We start from the raw sequence: 19,440 nt of genomic DNA, 5'->3' as shown, positions 1-19,440 counted from the left end.
GCAGCTATTGCAAAGCCAAGATCACACCATGCATCTCAGATTCAGTCATCAGCACTTATCAAATATCCCTGTCACAACCTTCCGCCGGGCAGAAAACCAGTTAACATATTTTATGTTCATACTGTCACTTATGTCCACCTGGGTCGTGCAAGTCGAGAGGGGAGAAAGAGGCCAAGAGTCACTTGAGAGGCCACACAGGCTCAGATAACACCTGTAATTTTTACTGTCTTCCACTGCCAGCTCATCTGGGAAAGTCTGGGAGTGTCATCAAGGCTGAGGCAAGTAATTCCCTGCCAATTTGTGGCCCACACACTGGATGATAATGAATATGAGGAGACAATACTTCTCAAAGTGATTTTAAATCTGTGATGCTAAATATCCCCCCCCTCCCTTTCAGGCCTCACCATAATCTATCTGAGATATGCTGGTTGGGCCTTGGCCTTGACCAAGGGCTTGGCCTTGACCTACCTGGGCTGAGCTGCTCTGGAGCTTCTCAGAAACACTGTGTACTCCCATGAACTGCTATGTTTCAATGTGCTTCTGGTTTTGTTGTTGTTGAATAGACTTTGAAATTTGTTTTTGCCCAAATGGCATCACATTCTAATTCTCACACTTTGAAAGAAAGCTGCTGATGGAAAGTTGGGGCCAGGATGAAAGCTTGTTGTGATAAAGGCCATCCCTCTAAGCAGGGGTGCCCAAGGAGCCCCTTGGAGCTGTGCGGGGCCACAGCAGCCGTGAGCAGCAAAGTCCCTGTGAGTGGGGCCTCTGCCAGCCGGGAGCTCTCCTGTTTGCTGCACTCAGGGCATCCCTGCAGATGGAACAATCTCACTGAAACTCCCCTAAAACCGCTCCAGTGGGGACCTTGTGGGGACAAGAATGTCACTGGGGACCCCCAGCACCCACATACCTCCCATCCACTCTGATGGGGATCCTGCAGGGACAGGAGTGTCACCAGGACAACCCAGACACCCACCCACCCCTCCTTCCGCCTGGAAGGTGGTTGTAATCAGCTGGGGGCTGGTGTCTTCTCCCAGGCAAACACTGACAGAAGGAGAGGACACAGTCTTAAGCTGTGCCAGGGGAAGTTTAAGCTGGACATTAGGAAAAAATTCTTTACTGAGTGATTGGGCATTGGCAAGGGTACCCAGGGGGGTGGTAGAGTCACCGCACCTGGAGGTGTATAAAAAAAGACTGGATGTGGCACTCAGTGCCAGGGTTTAGTTGATAAGGTGGTGTTGGGTTACAGGTTGGACTTGATGATCCCAAAGGTCTTTTCATCTTTTCCAACCCAGTTAGTTCTATGATTCTGTGAACTTTGGTGCTACTGCGACTTTTCCTTTCCCGGAGGAGCCTCTTCCACAACAGCCCCTGGAGGAGGGAACACAGACAGCTTGTGTCACCCCCGAGGCCCTTGGAGGGGGTGGGATCAGGGGCAGGGGGTGCCCACCTTGAGATTGATGAACTGGGAGGTTAGGGGGCAGTCTCTTTTTAGGGCTTCTCGCAGCCCCCCAGGAGGTCCTCCCATCTCGGTCTGGGAGGGACCAGAGTCAGCACACACAGTACGCCCAGACCACCCCTCTTTCCCTGGGAAACATCCCCCAAAGGTGCCAAATCCTGCTGGTATCTGGTGCAGCCAAGCTTTGGGTAGGCAAAGGGGAGCTCAGGGGGGCAAAGGAGAAGGGACAGAGGGGTTTATCCTGCTCCTGGTTCAGTGCCCAGTGCTAATGCCCAGTGCCAGTGTCCAGCCTCAGTGGCCATCCCTGCTGTCCAGTCCAACTGTCCAGTGCCCAGTGTCAATGCCCAGTACTGGTGGCCAGTCCCACTGCCCAGCTTCAGTGTCCAGCCCCACTCCTCAGCCCCAGTCCCAGTTCCCAGCCTCATTTCCCAGGCCTGGTACCATGATGCCACTGATCTAGGACGGTCCCCACCCCAGTCCCAGATGGGTGCCAGCCCTGCTGCCAGCCCCAATACCAGGTGTGTGCAGATGTGTGCCAGTGTCATCCCCCATCCTGGGGGGCACAGGACAGCCAGCAGCAGGACCCTGGGCCAGGCAAAGCCACACCGATCCTGGAGGAAGCTGATCCCTTTAACCCAGGGATCAGCTGGTGCAGCAGCAAGAAGGGAGCAGTGATGGGGACAGTGATGGAGATGGTAGGAGTGACAGAAAGAGGCAGCCATGCACAGCTTAGTGTGGGGCCTGGGGCATGGCATGGGGCATGGTGTGAAGTATAGCGTGGGACACAGCACAGGACACATGGCACAGGGTATGCTGTGGGTTGGAACATGACCCTGGAGCACGGCACAGGACACAGGACATGGAACATGGCTGGAGAGCACAGGGACATGGGAATGACCGTGGAGCATGGCATGGGACACAGGGCACGGGACACGGCATGGGACATGACCATGGAGGACAACACAGGGTTCAGTCAGTCCCAGCATCATCACCCCAAACCTCCTCCCACCAACCCCAATGGGACACCCACCCCAAGCCCTGTGGACACCAGTGTCCCCTAGAAGCTGGGCCAGCTCTGGATCTCCTGGAAGAGGGTGTTGCCAGGGCAGTTGGTGGGGCTGAGCTGGCCACACAGGATGAAGTCTGGCTGGATGCAGCCAGAGGCTGGAGTTCATTCTGCATCAGGACCAGGGTGTTGGGGTCCGGCAGTGTGGCCAAGAAGTCCTGGAAGATGCTAGTGCTGAAGCCCTTGGTATTGTAGTCCTTGGTGTGGGCACTGACCCAGTGCCACCCCCGACCCTCGTACAGGTACCCATCCAAGCCCACCACGAAGCTACAAGGACCTGACAGTGGGGACCCAGTGGTGGGAACCATGGGGGCATAGTGGTGGGGACTGCAAAGGGACAGGGATGGGGACCATGGGGGGCAAAAGGGACCACAGAGTGATAGGGACCATGGTGGGACAGTGATAGGGACAGTAGGGGGGATAGTGGTGGGGAATTACAAGGGGAAAGTGATGGGGACCTTGGAGGGCAACAGGTCCTTCAGGTGGTGACAGGGCCCACCAGGGTACAATGACAGCTCCCTTGGGGGTGCCAGCTCCCTCAGAGGGTGCCAGCTCCCGACAGCCAATGTTGTCCCAACTGTGGGTATCCTGGTGGAAGCTCGGCATATCCCTCATGACATGGGAACAGGTGCAGCAGCTCTAGCATGGCTCTAGGGTGTGGTGCAGGAACATGGAGCCCAGCAGGAGCCACAGCAATTACAGGGTGCCCCAGTAGGGACCAGCCCCCACATGCAGTGGGACAAGGGGCTCCATGTGTCCCTTAAGCCCTTAGGAACATGTCAGAGTCCACGTGCTGACGAGGGGCTCAGTGAGTCCTTGGAGACATGGCAGAGTCCATGCGGAGACAAGGAGATTGATAGGTCTTTGGGGACACATGAGAACATCTGAGGGACCCTCAGCCTGGGTGTGGGAGGGTTCTCCTGGGAGTTACTGAGGAGATGGGAAGCGGCTACTCAGGGTGTCCATTGGCGGGGACATGAGGGGGCCAGTGTCCAAGGGACACAAGAGTGTTGGCCATGGGGACATGGTGGTGGCCACCTAGGGACACCCACTCAGGGACCACCACCCAGGGGAGAGAGTGGTGGCCATCTAGGGGACAGAGTTGTGTCCATACAGAGGACACGGTGGTGGTCATCAAGGAAAAACCGTGGTGTCCCCCCAGGCAGCACAGCGGTGGCCATCCACAGGACATGGTGGTGACCACCCAGGAGACCCGAAGACGTCCCACCACACCAAGCCACCTGTCCCTACCATCATCTCTCAGTGCCCACCCATGAGAGTGACCCCACCCCACTCACCTGGGGTCCCCTCTCACTCCTTCCCACCCCATTTGTGCAGTGACAACCCCCATTTGTGTGGTGACAAGCCCCCTTTCTGTGGTAACAACTCCTGTTTAGGGGGTGATAACCCCCACTTGTGTGGTGACAACGCCATTTAGGGGTGACATCCCCTGCCCATACCCACATAGCACTCATTTAACTCCTGTGACACCCAACAAGCCAAGACCTCCACCTGCTGTGTCCTCACATCCCTAAGGGGTTGCCAGGTGTGTGACAGCACCCACAGCATCCCCAAAACCTTCTTTTGCCTCCTTCTCCCACTGTCCTGGCCACACCAGCACCCCAAAATTCCGGTGCCCTAACTGCTGGGGGGGGGGGGGGGGGCGGTACCTTAACGTCATAAGAGGAAGACAGAATTAATCCCAAAGTGTGGCACCATAATAGGAAAGCTGAAGATTGGACCCATTAAGATAGAAATAAGTAATCCAATTGTTTCCATAAGAGTAAGAGTATTAGAAGCTTTGAGGGGTCCATCAGGGATAGCTGTTGTCCATATAAGAGGACACCAGAGGGGAACAGATTATCGGACTCATGGGAATAATTTGGCTGATGCAGAAGCACAAAGGGCAGCAGTATGCTTAGCCGTGTTCTTAAATAATTTGAATAAAAGTGAAGATGATACAAAGTATCAAAAATGCTATATCTCATAGGAAATACAAGAGATGGAGAAACTAGGGGCTAAGCTAGAAGAGGATAAGTGGCTTTTACCGGATGGTAGAGAACTGCTATCTAAAAGTTATGTTACAAGAATAATTCACCAATTACACTAATGAACTCATTGGTGAACACGAGCACTAAGTGACCACTTGGTAAAGTTTTTAGGGTGTCTAAGAATGTTTGATATAGCAAAACAGAAGACACAAGGATGCATTATTTGCCAGAAAATTACCAAGAAGACATCTAGACAGACCCTGCAGGGAGGCAGAAAAACTGCATATAGGCCTTTTGAAAAGATACAATTGGATTTTACCAAATTACTGAAAGCGGGAAGAGATAAGTATTTGTTAGTAATAGCAGACCAATTAACTCATTGGATAGAGATCTACCCTGTGACACAAACAACAGCACATTTTGTTACAAAGATTAGTTTAGAAGAAATAATTCCACGATTTGGGGTGATTGGAGTGATTGATTCGGATCAGGATTCCCACTTTACCTCAAAAGTGTTAAAAGAAGTAATGAAAGCTCTAGGGGTCTCTTGGGAATAATATACCCCTTGGCAACCTCACAGTTTGGGGAGAGTAGAAAGAATGAACCAGGCCCTAAAGCATCAGCTAGCAAAACTAATGATTGAAACAAAACTATCTTGGATTAAGTGCTTACCATTGGCATTGTTAAATATTCGAACAATGCCGAACTCAGAGCATGGGATCTCCCCATGTAAGGCGTTATACAGAATGCCATATTCTCAAGAGATGCTGGGAGATAAAATAACCTGTACTGAACAGGATTGTAATTGCTATCCTTTGGGAGCACTGAATGAAACTATTGTAAGGAGAGGTGGTATTATCATTGTCGCAGGGGTTATCCTCCAAGTGGATTGTGTCCAGAGTGTAAACACATTGAACAGATTTTAACTGAATATATTGTAAAAAAAATAGAGAATAGAGGAAGGAACATTAGAACTAGATTCTTATGAGTGGCGGATGTTGTGGAAATACGGATTAAGAGGGGGACAATCAAGTGAGGCAAATAATAAAAAGATTGAGCATCTCAGACATAATCGAGTCCCTTGCGGATCTGAGCCAGTCAAAGCAAAGAACTGGGAAGTATTTAAGAAATGGCACGAAACCCAGGAAAGCTCATACAGAACCCATGAAGAATATCCTTGCTGCCGAGAAGATGATACCCCTCACTGCTGGGAGCACCCTAGTAGGCAGAGAAGGAAGAGGGATAATAAAACTGTGGGGCCTTCTGGTACTGCTGAGTCTTCCAGAGAATGGGATAACCAGTCCCTACTTGAAGGGCTACCAAAATGTAAAGTATGGCCGGACCACAGCCCGAGCATTTGCACCAAACACTCATATTAATGCACGATGTTATGAGCCAGGAAAACCTGAAACCTGTACAATAGGAGAAAAGAGTTACTGGGTAGCAACAAATTCAGGAATGGGAAGATGGGCACCGCGAAACTACCAATTTTGTCCCCGAGGAGAACCGTTCCTCTGTTTTACCAAAGGTGGAATGTGGGGATACTCAGATAAAGGGGGAGTACAAGATAAATTCAAGGAAGAATTAGTGAAAAAAGTCACAAAGAATTTAGGGGAAATTCAAACCAAAAAAGAACAAGAGCAGGAAGTGACCTGTATAAAAAAATACAGAAAAGACTCAGTGATTGGGACCTCCCTATGTTAGGAAAAAAATTTGTGTATTGATCTGATGCAAAAAGTAGTTAAGGAATTAAATGTGACTTACTGTTGGCTTTATGGGGATCCTAAATGACCGAGCAATGGCATGGAGAGGAGAAGGGGTTGGACCTGATCAGTTTATATTATGGAACAGGACACAAAGATTTAATGAAATTCAACCTGACAGGTAAACATTGAGTCACAAAGTAGTAGATCAAATTTGTATTTCTAGGAAAGGAAACAATTTTATTACAAACGTAGGACAAACCCACTGCAAGAAAATATATACCACCAACTCCACTTTTACAACATGGTGGCCGAAACCACCAACAGGTTATTGGTCTATCAACTGTACCAAGGGTACTGTTTTCTGGAAAAGTGTAACACATGCTAATCCTTTTGACGAGGTAAAAGATCTTAGGGGATATTGGGAAAATCTGGGTAAGATGGCTGAAAATTGGACAGCTTCAAATGGATTATTTTGGATCGCTGGTAAAAGGGCATATAATGAATATCAAAGAGATGGAGAGGTACCTGTACAATTTGAATTATACAACCTGCATTCTTTTTGCTACCAAAGAGCAAAGGTGAATGTTCAGGACTACCTCTTTACGAAACTCTGCGCAGAAGAAAACAAACTGAAATAGGAGGAAAACAGCCCTGGAAAAATGAAGAATGGACTTCCCAACAGATCACAGATTACTACAATCCTGCCTCCTGGGCTCAGGACGGCAGCTGGGGTTATAGAATCCCTATGTGTATGCTTAACCAAATCATTAGATTACAGGCCATTGTAGAAATTACTTCTAATCAAACATCAGAGGCACTGAAGCTTGTAGCTAGACAACTAACCCAGACCAGAGTGGCAGTATATCAGAATAGGCTAGTCCTAGATTATTTATTAGCTGAAGAAGGGCATTTTGTGGAAAATTTAGTACGTCTGAGTGCTGTTTAGAGACTGATGATAATGGAGAAGCTATTACAAATTGGGCAGGCGAAATTAAACAAGTTGCACGTGTTCTAGTGCAAAAATGGAATTCCATATTAACTGACAATTGGTGGAATAATTTGTTTGAAGGAGCCTGGTGGAAAAATGAGGGTTCATGTTGCTTTGTTCTGCATTAGGTCTATTGTTTATACCATGTATGGTTCCATGCTTTATTAGGCTAATATACTCAGTGATCCAGGGAATGCAGATTTCAGCAAAGCCCATAAACCCTAAAATAACAACCACGGGAGAAGAAACTCACTCCCTTATGATAGTCAAGGCAAAGCAGAACCAAAAAACTGCAACCCAAAAAGTATTAGCTCAATTTGAAACAAAGACATGAATCAATAACATAAAGGGGAAGGATTGTGAAAAATGTTTCTGTGATTTGCATCAATTGGCAATGGAATCAGCAAATGCTTCTATCTGCTGTGTCCAAAATAGACACAAAGAAAAGTTGTGAAACTTTCTGACCAAATAGCCAAATAAAGCATCAAAATCAAAGAAGTATAGTAGAGTAAAAGAGATGAAGTAGCAAGACGACTGATACTTAGAATAAAATGGAGGAAGTTGGGGTAAAGCTAAGAGATATTGCAACAAAGCAATTAAATAGTTATGTATAATAAAAAGCTTGATGCACTTGACAAAATGATGTAGCAGACACCAGTGTAAGGCCTCCCTCCAGACGAACACAAGAAGGATAGGAATCAACAACCACCTGGAAAGATTATGAAATTCCTGATCCTAGCCTATTGTTATTTGCTGATTTGGACTAACCAAGCACATTAGAAAATGCTTTGTGGGTTTAAAAACAGTATATATACTTTACCAAACTCGTAAGTGGTGTGTGCCATGAGTGGAGCAGCGACTCCCCGGCCACCCAGCGCTGCTTGCTTGCTTGCTTTAAAATTAAAGGTATAAATTTTATATCAATTCAAACGTGGCTCCCAGGTGTTCCAGGGTGCCCTTTCTCCAGCATCCCTGCACTCCAGGCACTCAGCGCTTCCCCTGCTCCACGACAATACTTTCAGGGTCGGGGAGCCCTGCCCCACTCATCTCCCGGCTCCACCACCCATCCAGCCTGCCGGAGCTCCCCCGGCTCTGCTATCGCCCATCTCCCCACGCCGGGGCTCCCCCCTTTCATCCCCCGGCTCTCCCGGGGATCCCCAAAACCCGTGTCGTGTCGTGTCCCGCCCCGCCGGCACCGGGCGATCGCCACGTGGGCCCCGCAAAATCCCCCCAGGGCCATTTGCGGCTCAGCTCTGCACTCCTGCGAGATCCAAAAATATCTCCTCATCGAATAATACAAAATACCTCTCCCAGCGACACCGAAATATATTTGGGACTCGACTCCGGAATCGGCAGGGCCTAAACCACAGCAAAATCCCCTTCTCCCCGCCAAAAAAACCCTCTCGGAGCTGCCGCGATCGACTCGGGGCGAGCTTCCCCCCGGCGCTCACCTGCGGGATGCGGGGCAATGCGATGCTGCCGGGCCCAGCCGAGCTGCGGGCTCGCCGTGGAACCCCGCAATGCTCCTTCCACTGCTGCCGCTCCTGCTCGACCTGCTCCCCTTCGTGCTCCTCCTGTTCCTGCTCCTCCCCTTCCCGTCTCCCTCCCCTTCCTCCCGCTCCTCCTCCGCTCCCTCGGCAGCTCCGAGAGGGTTTTTTTGGCGGGGAGAAGGGGATTTTGCTGTGGTTTAGGCCCTGCCGATTCCGGAGTCGAGTCCCAAATATATTTCGGTGTCGCTGGGAGAGGTATTTTGTATTATTCGATGAGGAGATATTTTTGGATCTCGCAGGAGTGCAGAGCTGAGCCGCAAATGGCCCTGGGGGGATTTTGCGGGGCCCACGTGGCGATCGCCCGGTGCCGGCGGGGCGGGACACGACACGACACGGGTTTTGGGGATCCCCGGGAGAGCCGGGGGATGAAAGGGGGGAGCCCCGGCGTGGGGAGAGGGGCGATAGCAGAGCCGGGGGAGCTCCGGCAGGCTGGATGGGTGGTGGAGCCGGGAGATGAGTGGGGCAGGGCTCCCCGACCCTGAAAGTATTGTCGTGGAGCAGGGGAAGCGCTGAGTGCCTGGAGTGCAGGGATGCTGGAGAAAGGGCACCCTGGAACACCTGGGAGCCACGTTCGAATGAGGAGAGGATGAGCCCTGAGATCCCCAAAAGACCCTCAGCATGCCTGAGCAGGACCCGGGAGAGGGGGGATGCCCAGGACCCATGGGCCCCCAGCAGCTCTGAGAAGAGGGACCCCCAAACCCCAAAATAAGGACACTGGGAACAGGGAACGCCTGGGAGAGGTTTTTTTGTCTCCTTCTTGAGTTTTGGAAGTTTTTCTGGCCACCAGACACTGAGTGACTTCTAGAAATGGACTTGGCCAGCGGGACCTTCAAAGCCCACGCCAATTTCCTGGTTTAGGGCAATTTTGGGAGAAAAACCTCTAAAGGTGTTTCCTCTAGAAGAGCAAATTTAAGCGGCCCCTCTCTCATCTGGTTCTGGAAAAAGATTTCCTTGGAGAGAAGTGGAAAAACTGTTTCTTTAACAGGCAAAGCACTCACCAGCCCCAAAAATAAACAATATTCAACAATACAACCCCTTGCTGCTCCAAAAGAGATGACAAACTCACAGAATCCCTCCGTGGGCTGTAGTTTGGCTTGCTCAGTCTCTCTGGTGCTGGAAATGCCGCGGCCCAGCCCCAGTGGGGCACAGGTGTGAGCACCTGGTGCTCTTCTGGGTGTTCAGTCCAGAGCAGGTGTAGACAGGTCCAAAGAAAAGGAAAACCAAAAACCACAGTCCAGGGAACTTCTCTTCCTCTGCTAGCTAAAACTAACCAAAAGCAAAGGAGGGCTCTGCCCTGCTGTCTGTCCATCTGCAGACAACAGAAGAGCAGGAATGTGGAGGAGTGAAAGGGGTTCTGAAAACAAATTCCGTGCTTCTTCTTCCTCCCTCTTTGTTCTCAGAACCAGTGTTATAAAGGTGCAAAATTTATTTCAGACAAATGGGGATACGAGCATCATAATTTCACCCCTGGGACCCCCCAAAAGACCCTCAGCGTGTGTAAGCAGAACCCAGGGGAGGGAGAATGCCCAGGACCCACGGCCCCCCAGCAGCTCTGAGATGAGGGACCCCCATAACCCCAAAGTGAGGACACTGGAAACAGGAAACTCCTGGGAGAGGTTTCTGGACTTCTTGCTTTTTGGAGGTATTTCTGGCCACCAGACACCCGGTGACTTCTAGAGATGGACTTGGCCAGTGGGACCTCCGAAGGCAATGCACTCACATCTTGTTTTTCCCCCAAATCAGGATTTCCCATTTCCAAACCTTATCTGAATAGAGGAGAAGTCTGCAAGGAAGAGGAAGATGCCTTGGGACAGCCTGGCAGGTGAGGAGGAAGTCAGTGCCCCTTTCCCCTCTGTGCTGCTCCATCTCCCAGCCCAGCACGGCCCCGGCTGCAGCACAGCCCTGGGGGGATCTCCTTGCCCTTGCCTGTGGCACAGAGGCAAATCCCATCCTGTCCTTGTCCTTCCTCCCCCAGAGCAGGAGCTGAGCATGGAGAGCAGGGAGGACAAATGCCCGCGGCAGAACCTGGTGGAAGAGGCCGTTTTGAGCAGCTCCACGGCGCAGGAAGCCAATGGGGAGGAAAAGCCCCGGAGATGCCGCACGAGGAGGGGCTGCAAACGCAGCCCAGGATGCTCTGAGGTGGAAAGACCCAGCCTGTGCCTGGAAGGCAGCCAGAGATCTGGCCAGAGCTCTAAAGTGGTGGTCAATGAGCAGCTTGATGATGGCAAGAAGCCCCACCAGTGCTTGGAATGTGGGAAGAGTTTCCGCAGGAGCTACAACCTGTTCATCCACCAGAGGATGCGTACCGGGGAACGGCCCCACAAGTGTGGGGAATGTGGGAAGAGCTTCAGGATCAGCTCCCACCTGTACCGCCACCAGAAGATCCACACTGGAGAAAGGCCCTATGAGTGTGGGAAATGTGGGAAGAGCTTCAGAGACACCTCTGACCTGATGGTCCACCAGAGGATTCACACCGGGGAACGACCCTATGAGTGTGGGGAGTGTGGACAGAGCTTCAACGTCAGCTCCGACCTGATTGCTCACCAGCGGATCCACACCGGGGAACGGCCCCACGAGTGTGGGGAATGTGGGAAGAGCTTCAGGTTCAGCTCCAGCCTGAAACTCCACCAGAGGATCCATGCTGATGAACGGCCCTATAAATGTGGAGAATGTGGGAAAGGCTTCAGGAATAGCAGCCATCTGAACCGCCACCAGATGATCCACACTGGGATACGACCCTTTGTGTGTGGGGAATGTGGGAAGGGCTTCCGTGACAGCTCTGACCTGATCATCCACCAGACAATGCACACTGGGGAATGCCCCTACACGTGCTCAGAATGTGGGAAATGCTTCAGCCAGAACTCCAATCTGATTGCCCACCAGAGGATCCACACTGGGGAGAGGCCCTATGAGTGTTCTGAGTGTGGGGAGAGGTTTCAGAGTCGATACCGTCTCCTCAAGCATCAGCAGATTCACACAGAATAGAGGCCTTTCTGCTACCCTGACTGCAGGAAGGGCTTTAAGAAAAACTCCACCCTCCTCACCCACCAGCGGATCCACACGGGGGAGAGGCCCTGACAGTGTCCCAAGTGTGGGAAGAGCTTCTCCCAGAACTCTACCGTGACCCAACACCAAGGGAGGCAGCAGTAAGGGATGCCCTACAAGTGCCCTGTGTGCAGGAAGAGCTTTGAGTGCTGCTTCAACTCCATCCGCTATTGGAGGACCACCATTGGATGGTCCACAGTGACCCTCACTGTGCAGAGACTTGGTCATCCATGGTCCTGGTGATCCATGTTGGGAAGACACCTGGCTGGTGGTCTCCACATCTTCCTGGCTCCCCTTGAGCACTTTGACGCAGCCAGAGAAAAATCCATTGGGATGCAAACAGACATCAGAATTTCATAGGGGACAGCAGAGTTTTTCACTTTTGACCCCAAAAAGTCTCACCTTTTGCATCCTATCATTTCTTTGAGTGGCATCAAGGAATACTGGATTGTGTTGGAAGTCTTTTCCAACCTGAATCATTCCATGATTGTAATTCTCTCTGGCCCACAGGCATCTTCCACAGGCAAATGGTGATGGACTGGGGCAAAAAACCCAGGATTTTGAAGACAGTGGAGTGGAAATCCCTCTAGAAAAGGTCCTTTCTACCCGCCCGGGGACACGGATACTCAGCAGCATGGACACGTAAATCCTTTTATTTTGGCTTTGATTTTCCTTCATTTTTCTTCATCCCTTCACCCAAACACTGGGGTAAAATAAAGACATTCAACTAAGACATGGATAGTGACATTGGGGGACATGGCAGGGATGGGGACAGGGACAAGGACATGGGTGCGGACATGGCTGTGGATGGTGATATAGGGCATGGGGGGGGGGGGGTGTCACAGATAGAGATGGTGACATGGGGCTCTATAGCCATGGATGAGGACATGGGGGACATGGCCATGGATGGCAACACAAGTGGCCTAGAGGACAAGTCCATGGGTTGACATGTCCATGCAATGGAGTGTCCCACGGCCAAGGACAACACATTCCCACCACCACCATGATACTGTCCCTTTCATGCTACCATTTATTCCCTGCTCCTCCCCTGGCTGTGACACCCGCTTTACAGGATGTCCCCATGTCCTGGTGACCCGTGTCACTCAGGCCCTCTCGCCAGTGGCTCCAGCAGCAGCCAGAGCCCGTCCTCGGCACGCAGGATCAGCTCGGGCTTGCGGCGCGGGGGCGGCCTCGCATTGTCTCTCCGCAGCACGAACCGGGACAGTGTCAATGCCACTGCCACCTTCATCTCAGACATGGCAAAGCTCTGCCCGATGCAGTTCCTGCCACCACATCCCCACTGTCACTGTCACCCCACTGTGAACCCAGCCAGGGACAGGGGTGACATTTGGGGACACTCCTGTCCCCACTCCAGCACATACCTGGGGCCAGCAGAGAAGGGGATGAATGACGACGGGGACCGTTCCTTGCTGTTCTCCGGACTGAACCTCAGAGGATTGAACACCTGGGGTGACACCGATGCAGTCACACCGAGGGAACACAGCTGTCACCACCATAGTGACAGGGACACCTCAGAGGGTGGCCCTACCTCAGGCTCGGGCCAGAGGTCTGGGTTGTGGTGGGTCCCGTAGATGCTCATCAGGCAGATGACCCCTGGTGGGATGGGAATGGCCACTTTAGGGACAGCAGATGAGGGTGGGTGGTGACACTGGGGACACCCTGGCCATGCCATACCCTTGGGGATGACACGGCCATCACGCAGGGGGATGTCCTCGGTGCAGCGCCGGGACACAGCAGTGACAGGAGGGTGCAGCCGCAGGCTCTCCTTGATGCACATGGTGGTGAAGGGCAGCTGGGACAGGTCCTCCCTGGGGACAAGCGGGGGTGGCACCATGCTCCCAAGCCACATGGCCGGGGTGGCCCTGGGGACATCTCACCATTCAATGTCTGCAGTGTCCCGGCCAGCCAGGAGCTCCTGGACCTCCTGGCGGCATCGCTCCTGGTGCTCAGGATGGCCGGCCAGGTTGTAGAAGAGCCATGCCAGGCCACTGGCCGTGGTGTCATGGCCTGTGGGGACACTGGGTGAGTGAGGGGACACTAGAGTGGCTCCTCCCCAGTGGCACCTGGGAGCTCGTGCTCACCCTCAAACATGAAGGTGTCAGCCTCAGCCGCGATGTCCTCGTCCGACAGGGTGCGGCCATTCTCGTCCTGCAGGGGCAAGGTGGGCCACAGGCCACTGGGGCCACCAGTCTGTGGGCCACCTGGGGCCAAATCCCATCCATGGCCACCACCCTATGGCACCACAATCCCACTGGCCACCAGCTCTATGGTCAATGCTGCCCATGGCCACCACTGTTCCACTGTGGCCACCAGTCTAGGCCCAAGCCCCCCATGGCCACCAGCATCCTACTGACCTCTATGGCCAATCCTTCCATGGCCACCACCACTCTCTTGACCACTTCCATGTCCCCATGGCCACCACCTCAGCCCCACCTTGGTGAGCAGCAGGAGGTCGATGAAGTCCATGCTGCGTCCCCGGTGGCCATCCAGCCAGGCCTGGTGGCCCAGGCAGGCGAGTGCCTGGCGCCGGCGCTGCACCACATCAGCAGTGAAAGCGTGGACAGTGGCACAGGCACGGGTGAAGCGCCGGCCATCAGAGGAGAGGCTGTAGAGCCACCAGGGGTGGAGAAGTGGCTGGAATTGGCGCCGGACCACCAACGAGCTCAGCTCCAAGATGGCCTGGATGTACTCACTGGGCTGCCTGTACCAGGGACAATGGGGGGACACTGTGGCCACCAGCATGGATGACAGCAGGACCATTGGGGCCACTAGAATGATCAACAGGGAGAGTGATTGGACAGGATGGCCAATAGGGACTATGGCAGGGCCAGCACAGCCACCAGGATGGCCAGCAGGGACAATGGTAGCGTCACCAGGGCACTCTAGGATGAACAGTGGGGACAGGCGACACTCACTCCTGGCAGTGGCTCTCGTGGCTGAAGATGCACTTCTGGAGTGTGTCCAGGGTGAGGAGGCTCAGGGGCTGCAGCACCTCCAACTCCACTGGCCCCCCACCAGCTGCCTCTGCTGCTGCCGCCCACTTGGCCTGCGGGGAAGGGCTGGGTTGGGGAGGGAATCAGGGACAGGAGACAGGGGATAAATTGGGGGGTGGGAGAGGGGGAAGAGTTGGGGAGAGGGTGTAGAACAGGAATGTGGTGATGAACGAGGGATGGAGTTGAGGTTTGGGGGCAGCTTTGAGTTTGGGGTATGGGACAGTAAAGAATTTGGGTACAGGACAGGACTCAGGATGCAGCAGTGGGTGCAGGACAGAATTTTGGGTGCAGGACTCAGGGTTTGGGATGCAGGTCAGAATTTGGGGTGCAGCACTCAGGATTTGGGGTGCAGGTGGAGACTCATGCCCATCTGGGATCTCTCACGAGCAGCACGCGGGTGCTCTGGTTGAAGATTCTCAGGTAATTCCGGAGCACATCCCCATGGAAGGCAGGCGTCAGGAGTCGCCGGTGCCGCGCCCAGCGCTGCCCATCACTCAGCAGCAGCCCCTCTCCTGGGGAGAGGACACTGGGGTCCGCTGAGGGCACCCAGGGGGTTGTCCCTGTCCCTCACCACCCCTGTCCCCTGTGACACACAGAGATCCATCTGGGGACACCCAAGGATGATGTCCCTGTCGTCCACCGCCCCTGTCCCATGCGACACACCAGGATCCATCCTGGGGGGCCACCCAGGGGTGCTCTCCCCACCCCTGTGACACCCAACTCCATTCACGGGGCACCCCTGGGTGCTGTCCCCATCCTAACCTCCCCCACTCACCCAGCCAGGGCTTGAGGAAGCCGTAGAAAATTTTGTCCTTGGGGGCCACGAAAGCTGCAGGATACAAGGATGGGGTGGGCAGGGATTCACTGGGGTGCCATCAGGTTCCCTGCGTGGGGACACTGGGGGTGGCCCCACCCTGTCTGCACCCATTAACCATCAGGTGGGGACCTTCTCCCAGCACCCATGGCCACCAAAGGATGAGGGTTGGGGGACAACCAGAGGCTGAACATGGTGACACATTTGGGTGGCCTTGGGGAACCTCAAGGACAGGTTGGTGGCCACTATGGGGGCGGCATTTGGCCTGCCAATGGTGACATCTCTGGGGACCTGTGGGCTTGGGTTGGTGGCCACTGCCTGGGCACTGCCAGGTCTCTGTGCCAGGTGCGGTGACACCCATGGGTGGCCCTGGGGACCCGTCTGATGTCCCATGTCCTACCTGAGGCACTGAGGAGTGGCCGGAGGGTGCTGGGGTGGAAGAGGCGCAGCACAGGCAGCCAGGGAAGTCCCCACCAGAGGCAGCCATGACGGTACTGGGCCACCAAGGTGTCCACCTGCTGTAGGCCTTCCTCCGTGCTCTGGCCCTGGGGACAACAGGACACGTGTGCCATTGGGGGCACAGATAGGCTCAGGGACGTGTGTGTCCTCAGGACACTGCCAGCCTTGGGGACACTTGTTTCTGCCCCACTTTCCTCTTGCAGGTGCCAACACCCTGTCCTCACTTTCCCCTTGCAGGTGCCCCCACACCGTCCTCACCATCCCCCCAAGTGCCACCACCCCATTCCTTCGGTCCCCTCACAGGTGCCCCCACCCAATTGTTCCTTTGCAGGTGCCTCCACCCCTGTCTCCGAAAGTGTCACCCCCTGTCCTCTCACCATGCCGGTGTGTCCCAGCAACCAATTGCGCCAGGGCGGGATGGGGAACTTGTTCAGCTGGCGACAAGTGGCACGGAATCGGATGACAGCCACCAGCGCATCCCAGAGCCACCGCAGCAGCACGGCCACCACAAAGGTGCCCAGGGCGACCGCACCCAGGGAACCTAGCGCCGTGGCCACCGCCATGGAACCGATCCTGGGGACAGGGCAAGGGTCGGGTGTGGGCGGTGTCACCTGCGGGGTCACGTGGTGCAGCGCTGGGTGTCACCGGATCCGCATGCCGGGCTGTTTTATTTTTCGGCGCGGCAGGCGGAGGTGCGGGCAGGAGTGCAGAGGGGAGTGCGGTAATTGTTCGTTTCCCTTTCCCACCGCCCCCACGCCGCGTTTTCCTTTCGATTCCTTTTCTCCCTTCTCGCTGGGAGAGGCTGTTACGTCGCTCCCCGCGCCGCCCCTCAGGGCCGTCCCCGCTCGGCCGGGCGGTGGCGCGGAGCACCACGGGAAAGGCTTTTCCCGCCGCCGCCCGGGCCCTCAGGCGCGGCTGGCGGCGGCCGGAGAGGAGGCGGCTGCGCGGGGCAGCGAGCGTGTGGGGCGGGCAGGGGAGCCGGGCACGGGCCAGGCTGGGCACGGGCTGCGGGTGCTGCCGGCGGCTGCGCGGTGTCTTGGCCAAGGAGACTTCTGGGTGGGTCGCTGGGAGTCTTGTTTTATGGCGTTTGTCCCACGGCTCTCCCGCTTCTCCTTCAGCCCGCGGCGGGGCCGAGCAGGAGCGCAGCGGGGCGAGGGAGCGATTCAGAAACGAAGGCGGGAGACGGGGTGGGAGCACGGCGGTGTTAGAGACGCAAGCCCCGGGCTCAGATCTCTCGCTGCTGCCGGTCTGGGGACGGGGCCGAGTCAGAAAGCCCGGCGGCTCCTAAAGACTCCCTCCCTCCTTCCCTCCCCGGGAGCGGTGGGACGTGGGGAGGCGCAGGGGAGGGGCAGTGGCGGTGCTGAGGGTGACTGAGAGAGGAGGAAGATTGAAGAGCCTTGGGGTGTCACCACGGAGTGCCTGTGACTGCTCCTGCCGTCTCTTTAGCAGCCCAGTCTTCTAGACTGTGAGCATGGAGTGCCTGTCTCTGCCAGTGACCTCCTGGCTCCCTAGAAGGCCCAGAGAGCCCTGGAATGTCATCATGGAAGCCGTGTGAGTGCAGGTGAGCTCAGGGCTCTTTAGAAACCTGGATCCCTGTAGGATGTGAGGATGGAAGCCTTAGGAGGGCCTTTGAGCTGAGTGCTCTTTAGCAGTTTAGAGAAACCTGGGATGTCGCTGTGGAACCATTGTCAGTGCCGGTGACATCAGAGTTCTTTAGCAGTGCAGAAACACAGGGGATGTCAGCACAGAGCTGCTGTCATTGCCTGTGACCTCAGTGCTCTTTAGGAGCACAGCGGCCACTGGCTTGTCACGATGGATCCCCTCTGAGTGGCTGTGACAAAGCACTTCTTTAGCAGCCTGGAGCCCCCTGGGATGTCCCTGTGGAGTTCCTCTAACAGCGTGTGACCTTATGGTTCTTTTGCAACCTTGGACACATTGGAATGTCACTGCAGAGCCTGTGAGTGCCTGTGACATTACAGCTCTTTAGCAGCATGGAGACACTCGGGATGTTGCCACTGAGACCTTGTGACAGCGTGTGAGGTCAGTGCAGTTTAGCAAACAGGGGACTCCTGGCATGTCCCCATGGAGCCCTTGGGATTGGACATGACCTCAGTGTTCTTTAGGGGCTTGGAGACCTCTGGGATGTCACCACAGAACCTCAGCGAGTGCCTGTGCCAAATGGGTCCCTTAGCATGTCAAGACACCTCTGTTGTCCTCGTGGACACCAGTGACTGCCTGTGACCTTGCAAGTCTTTGGAAGATGTAAGAGCTCTGGGATGTCACCGTGGATGTCCTGTGCCTGTTTGTGGTCTCTGTCCTTCCGAGCAGGCTGGAGACAACTCTGCTATCACCAGGGACTGGAGTGCGGTGGTGGTGGTTCAGGGAGGTGAGGGTGGGGGGAGGAACGTGTGGCAGAGCTCACTGGGAGCTGCTCAGGCACTGAGTCATCAGGGACAGCACCTGAACGAACCCGGGCCCAGGAAACACTCGTGTCCCCACTGGCCAAGTTCTGTCCCAGGGAGCAGGTCTGCCCTCCGCTGGGATGGGAGGCCGTGTCACCCCACTGGAGCAGGGGACCAGGTGTACCCTGTGTCCCCAGCATGCAGAGTCTGGGCACGGAAGGCCAGGTCTACCCACTGGGGTCTCAGACATGGTGTGCCTGCTGCCAGCATGGGAGGCCTTCCCTCCTCTACCCGGGAGACCAGGTCTGCTCACCAAAACGATCACAGTAGTGCTATTTCACTGGCAGCTGGGACGCCAGCGGGGGGTCATCCCACACTGTTGAGAGTGCACCAGGCTCAACAAGGTCTTCTTCCCCTGCTGATTCTGCCAAACCTGCTCCCTTGGCTGTGGTTTCACTGGATAGTAGGTCGGGACTGTGGCAATCTTGTTCATTCATTTATTTATTCACGTCACTAAATAGATGATGAGGCATTTGGCTATTTATTGAGCATTTATTTTTATATGTTCTTTTTCTGGGTTAAGTATTGGTGTCCCATCCACCTTGGTCCAAATCAGTAGAATTTAGCCTCCAATGTAGATGAAACACAATGCTGCATCCTTGGAAGAATTGTGTCATTGCCACTGTCCTTATGTGCCATCCAGCTTTTAACTTTTTGTGGTTTTTTAAAATTTGCATAAACGATAATAACTCTACGCAGCCAAGCTAGCCTTGCTTCCAAACATCTGAACAATATCTGCTGAGGTAAAGAGCATTCTGGAGACCAGCAGCACAGCAGTCTTCCCCTGCCTTCTTTTGGAGAGACCTAGGTCCTGTAGGAGCTCACTGTTTCCATAGAACCACTTGGGAAAGTCCAGTGGGAAAGTCTGCAAACCTGATACATGCTGCAT

The 19,440-nt window shown here is 54.3% G+C and overlaps 2 protein-coding genes and 1 long non-coding RNA gene across 3 annotated transcripts; 1 reads left to right on the top strand and 2 right to left on the bottom strand.

The window, feature by feature from the left end:
• Positions 1-991: 991 nt before the first annotated feature.
• Positions 992-8,773, bottom strand: LOC128938577 (uncharacterized). Its single transcript, XR_008483174.1, has 4 exons — positions 8,659-8,773; positions 8,028-8,099; positions 1,929-2,680; positions 992-1,851 (listed from the first exon to the last, which is right to left on the bottom strand). It is a non-coding gene; the product is annotated as an uncharacterized LOC128938577 (long non-coding RNA).
• A 1,724-nt stretch (positions 8,774-10,497) lies between these two features.
• LOC128938569 (zinc finger protein 239-like) lies at positions 10,498-12,173 on the top strand. The gene is made up of 2 exons (XM_054278886.1): positions 10,498-10,579; positions 10,733-12,173. The coding sequence occupies exons 1-2, from the start codon at positions 10,558-10,560 to the stop codon at positions 11,740-11,742; spliced, it is 1,032 nt and encodes a 343-aa protein (XP_054134861.1). The 5' UTR covers positions 10,498-10,557; the 3' UTR covers positions 11,743-12,173.
• Positions 12,174-12,901: 728 nt separating this feature from the next.
• Positions 12,902-16,652, bottom strand: LOC128938566 (cytochrome P450 4F4-like). The gene is made up of 12 exons (XM_054278882.1): positions 16,467-16,652; positions 16,031-16,175; positions 15,592-15,645; positions 15,201-15,328; positions 14,739-14,869; positions 14,257-14,524; positions 13,905-13,971; positions 13,701-13,830; positions 13,498-13,631; positions 13,352-13,416; positions 13,185-13,267; positions 12,902-13,085 (listed from the first exon to the last, which is right to left on the bottom strand). Exons 1-12 carry the CDS (start codon positions 16,650-16,652, stop codon positions 12,902-12,904), a joined length of 1,575 nt encoding a protein of 524 aa, XP_054134857.1.
• Positions 16,653-19,440: the final 2,788 nt, after the last annotated feature.

This window comes from Melozone crissalis, unplaced genomic scaffold (genome assembly GCF_028551555.1).
Source record: "Melozone crissalis strain CALT ecotype California unplaced genomic scaffold, PUWL_Pcris_2 ptg000026l_1, whole genome shotgun sequence".
Taxonomy (NCBI): Eukaryota; Metazoa; Chordata; class Aves; order Passeriformes; family Passerellidae; genus Melozone; species Melozone crissalis.
Note: the sequence above shows the minus strand (reverse complement) of the source record. Positions and strands in the feature narration are given on the sequence as shown.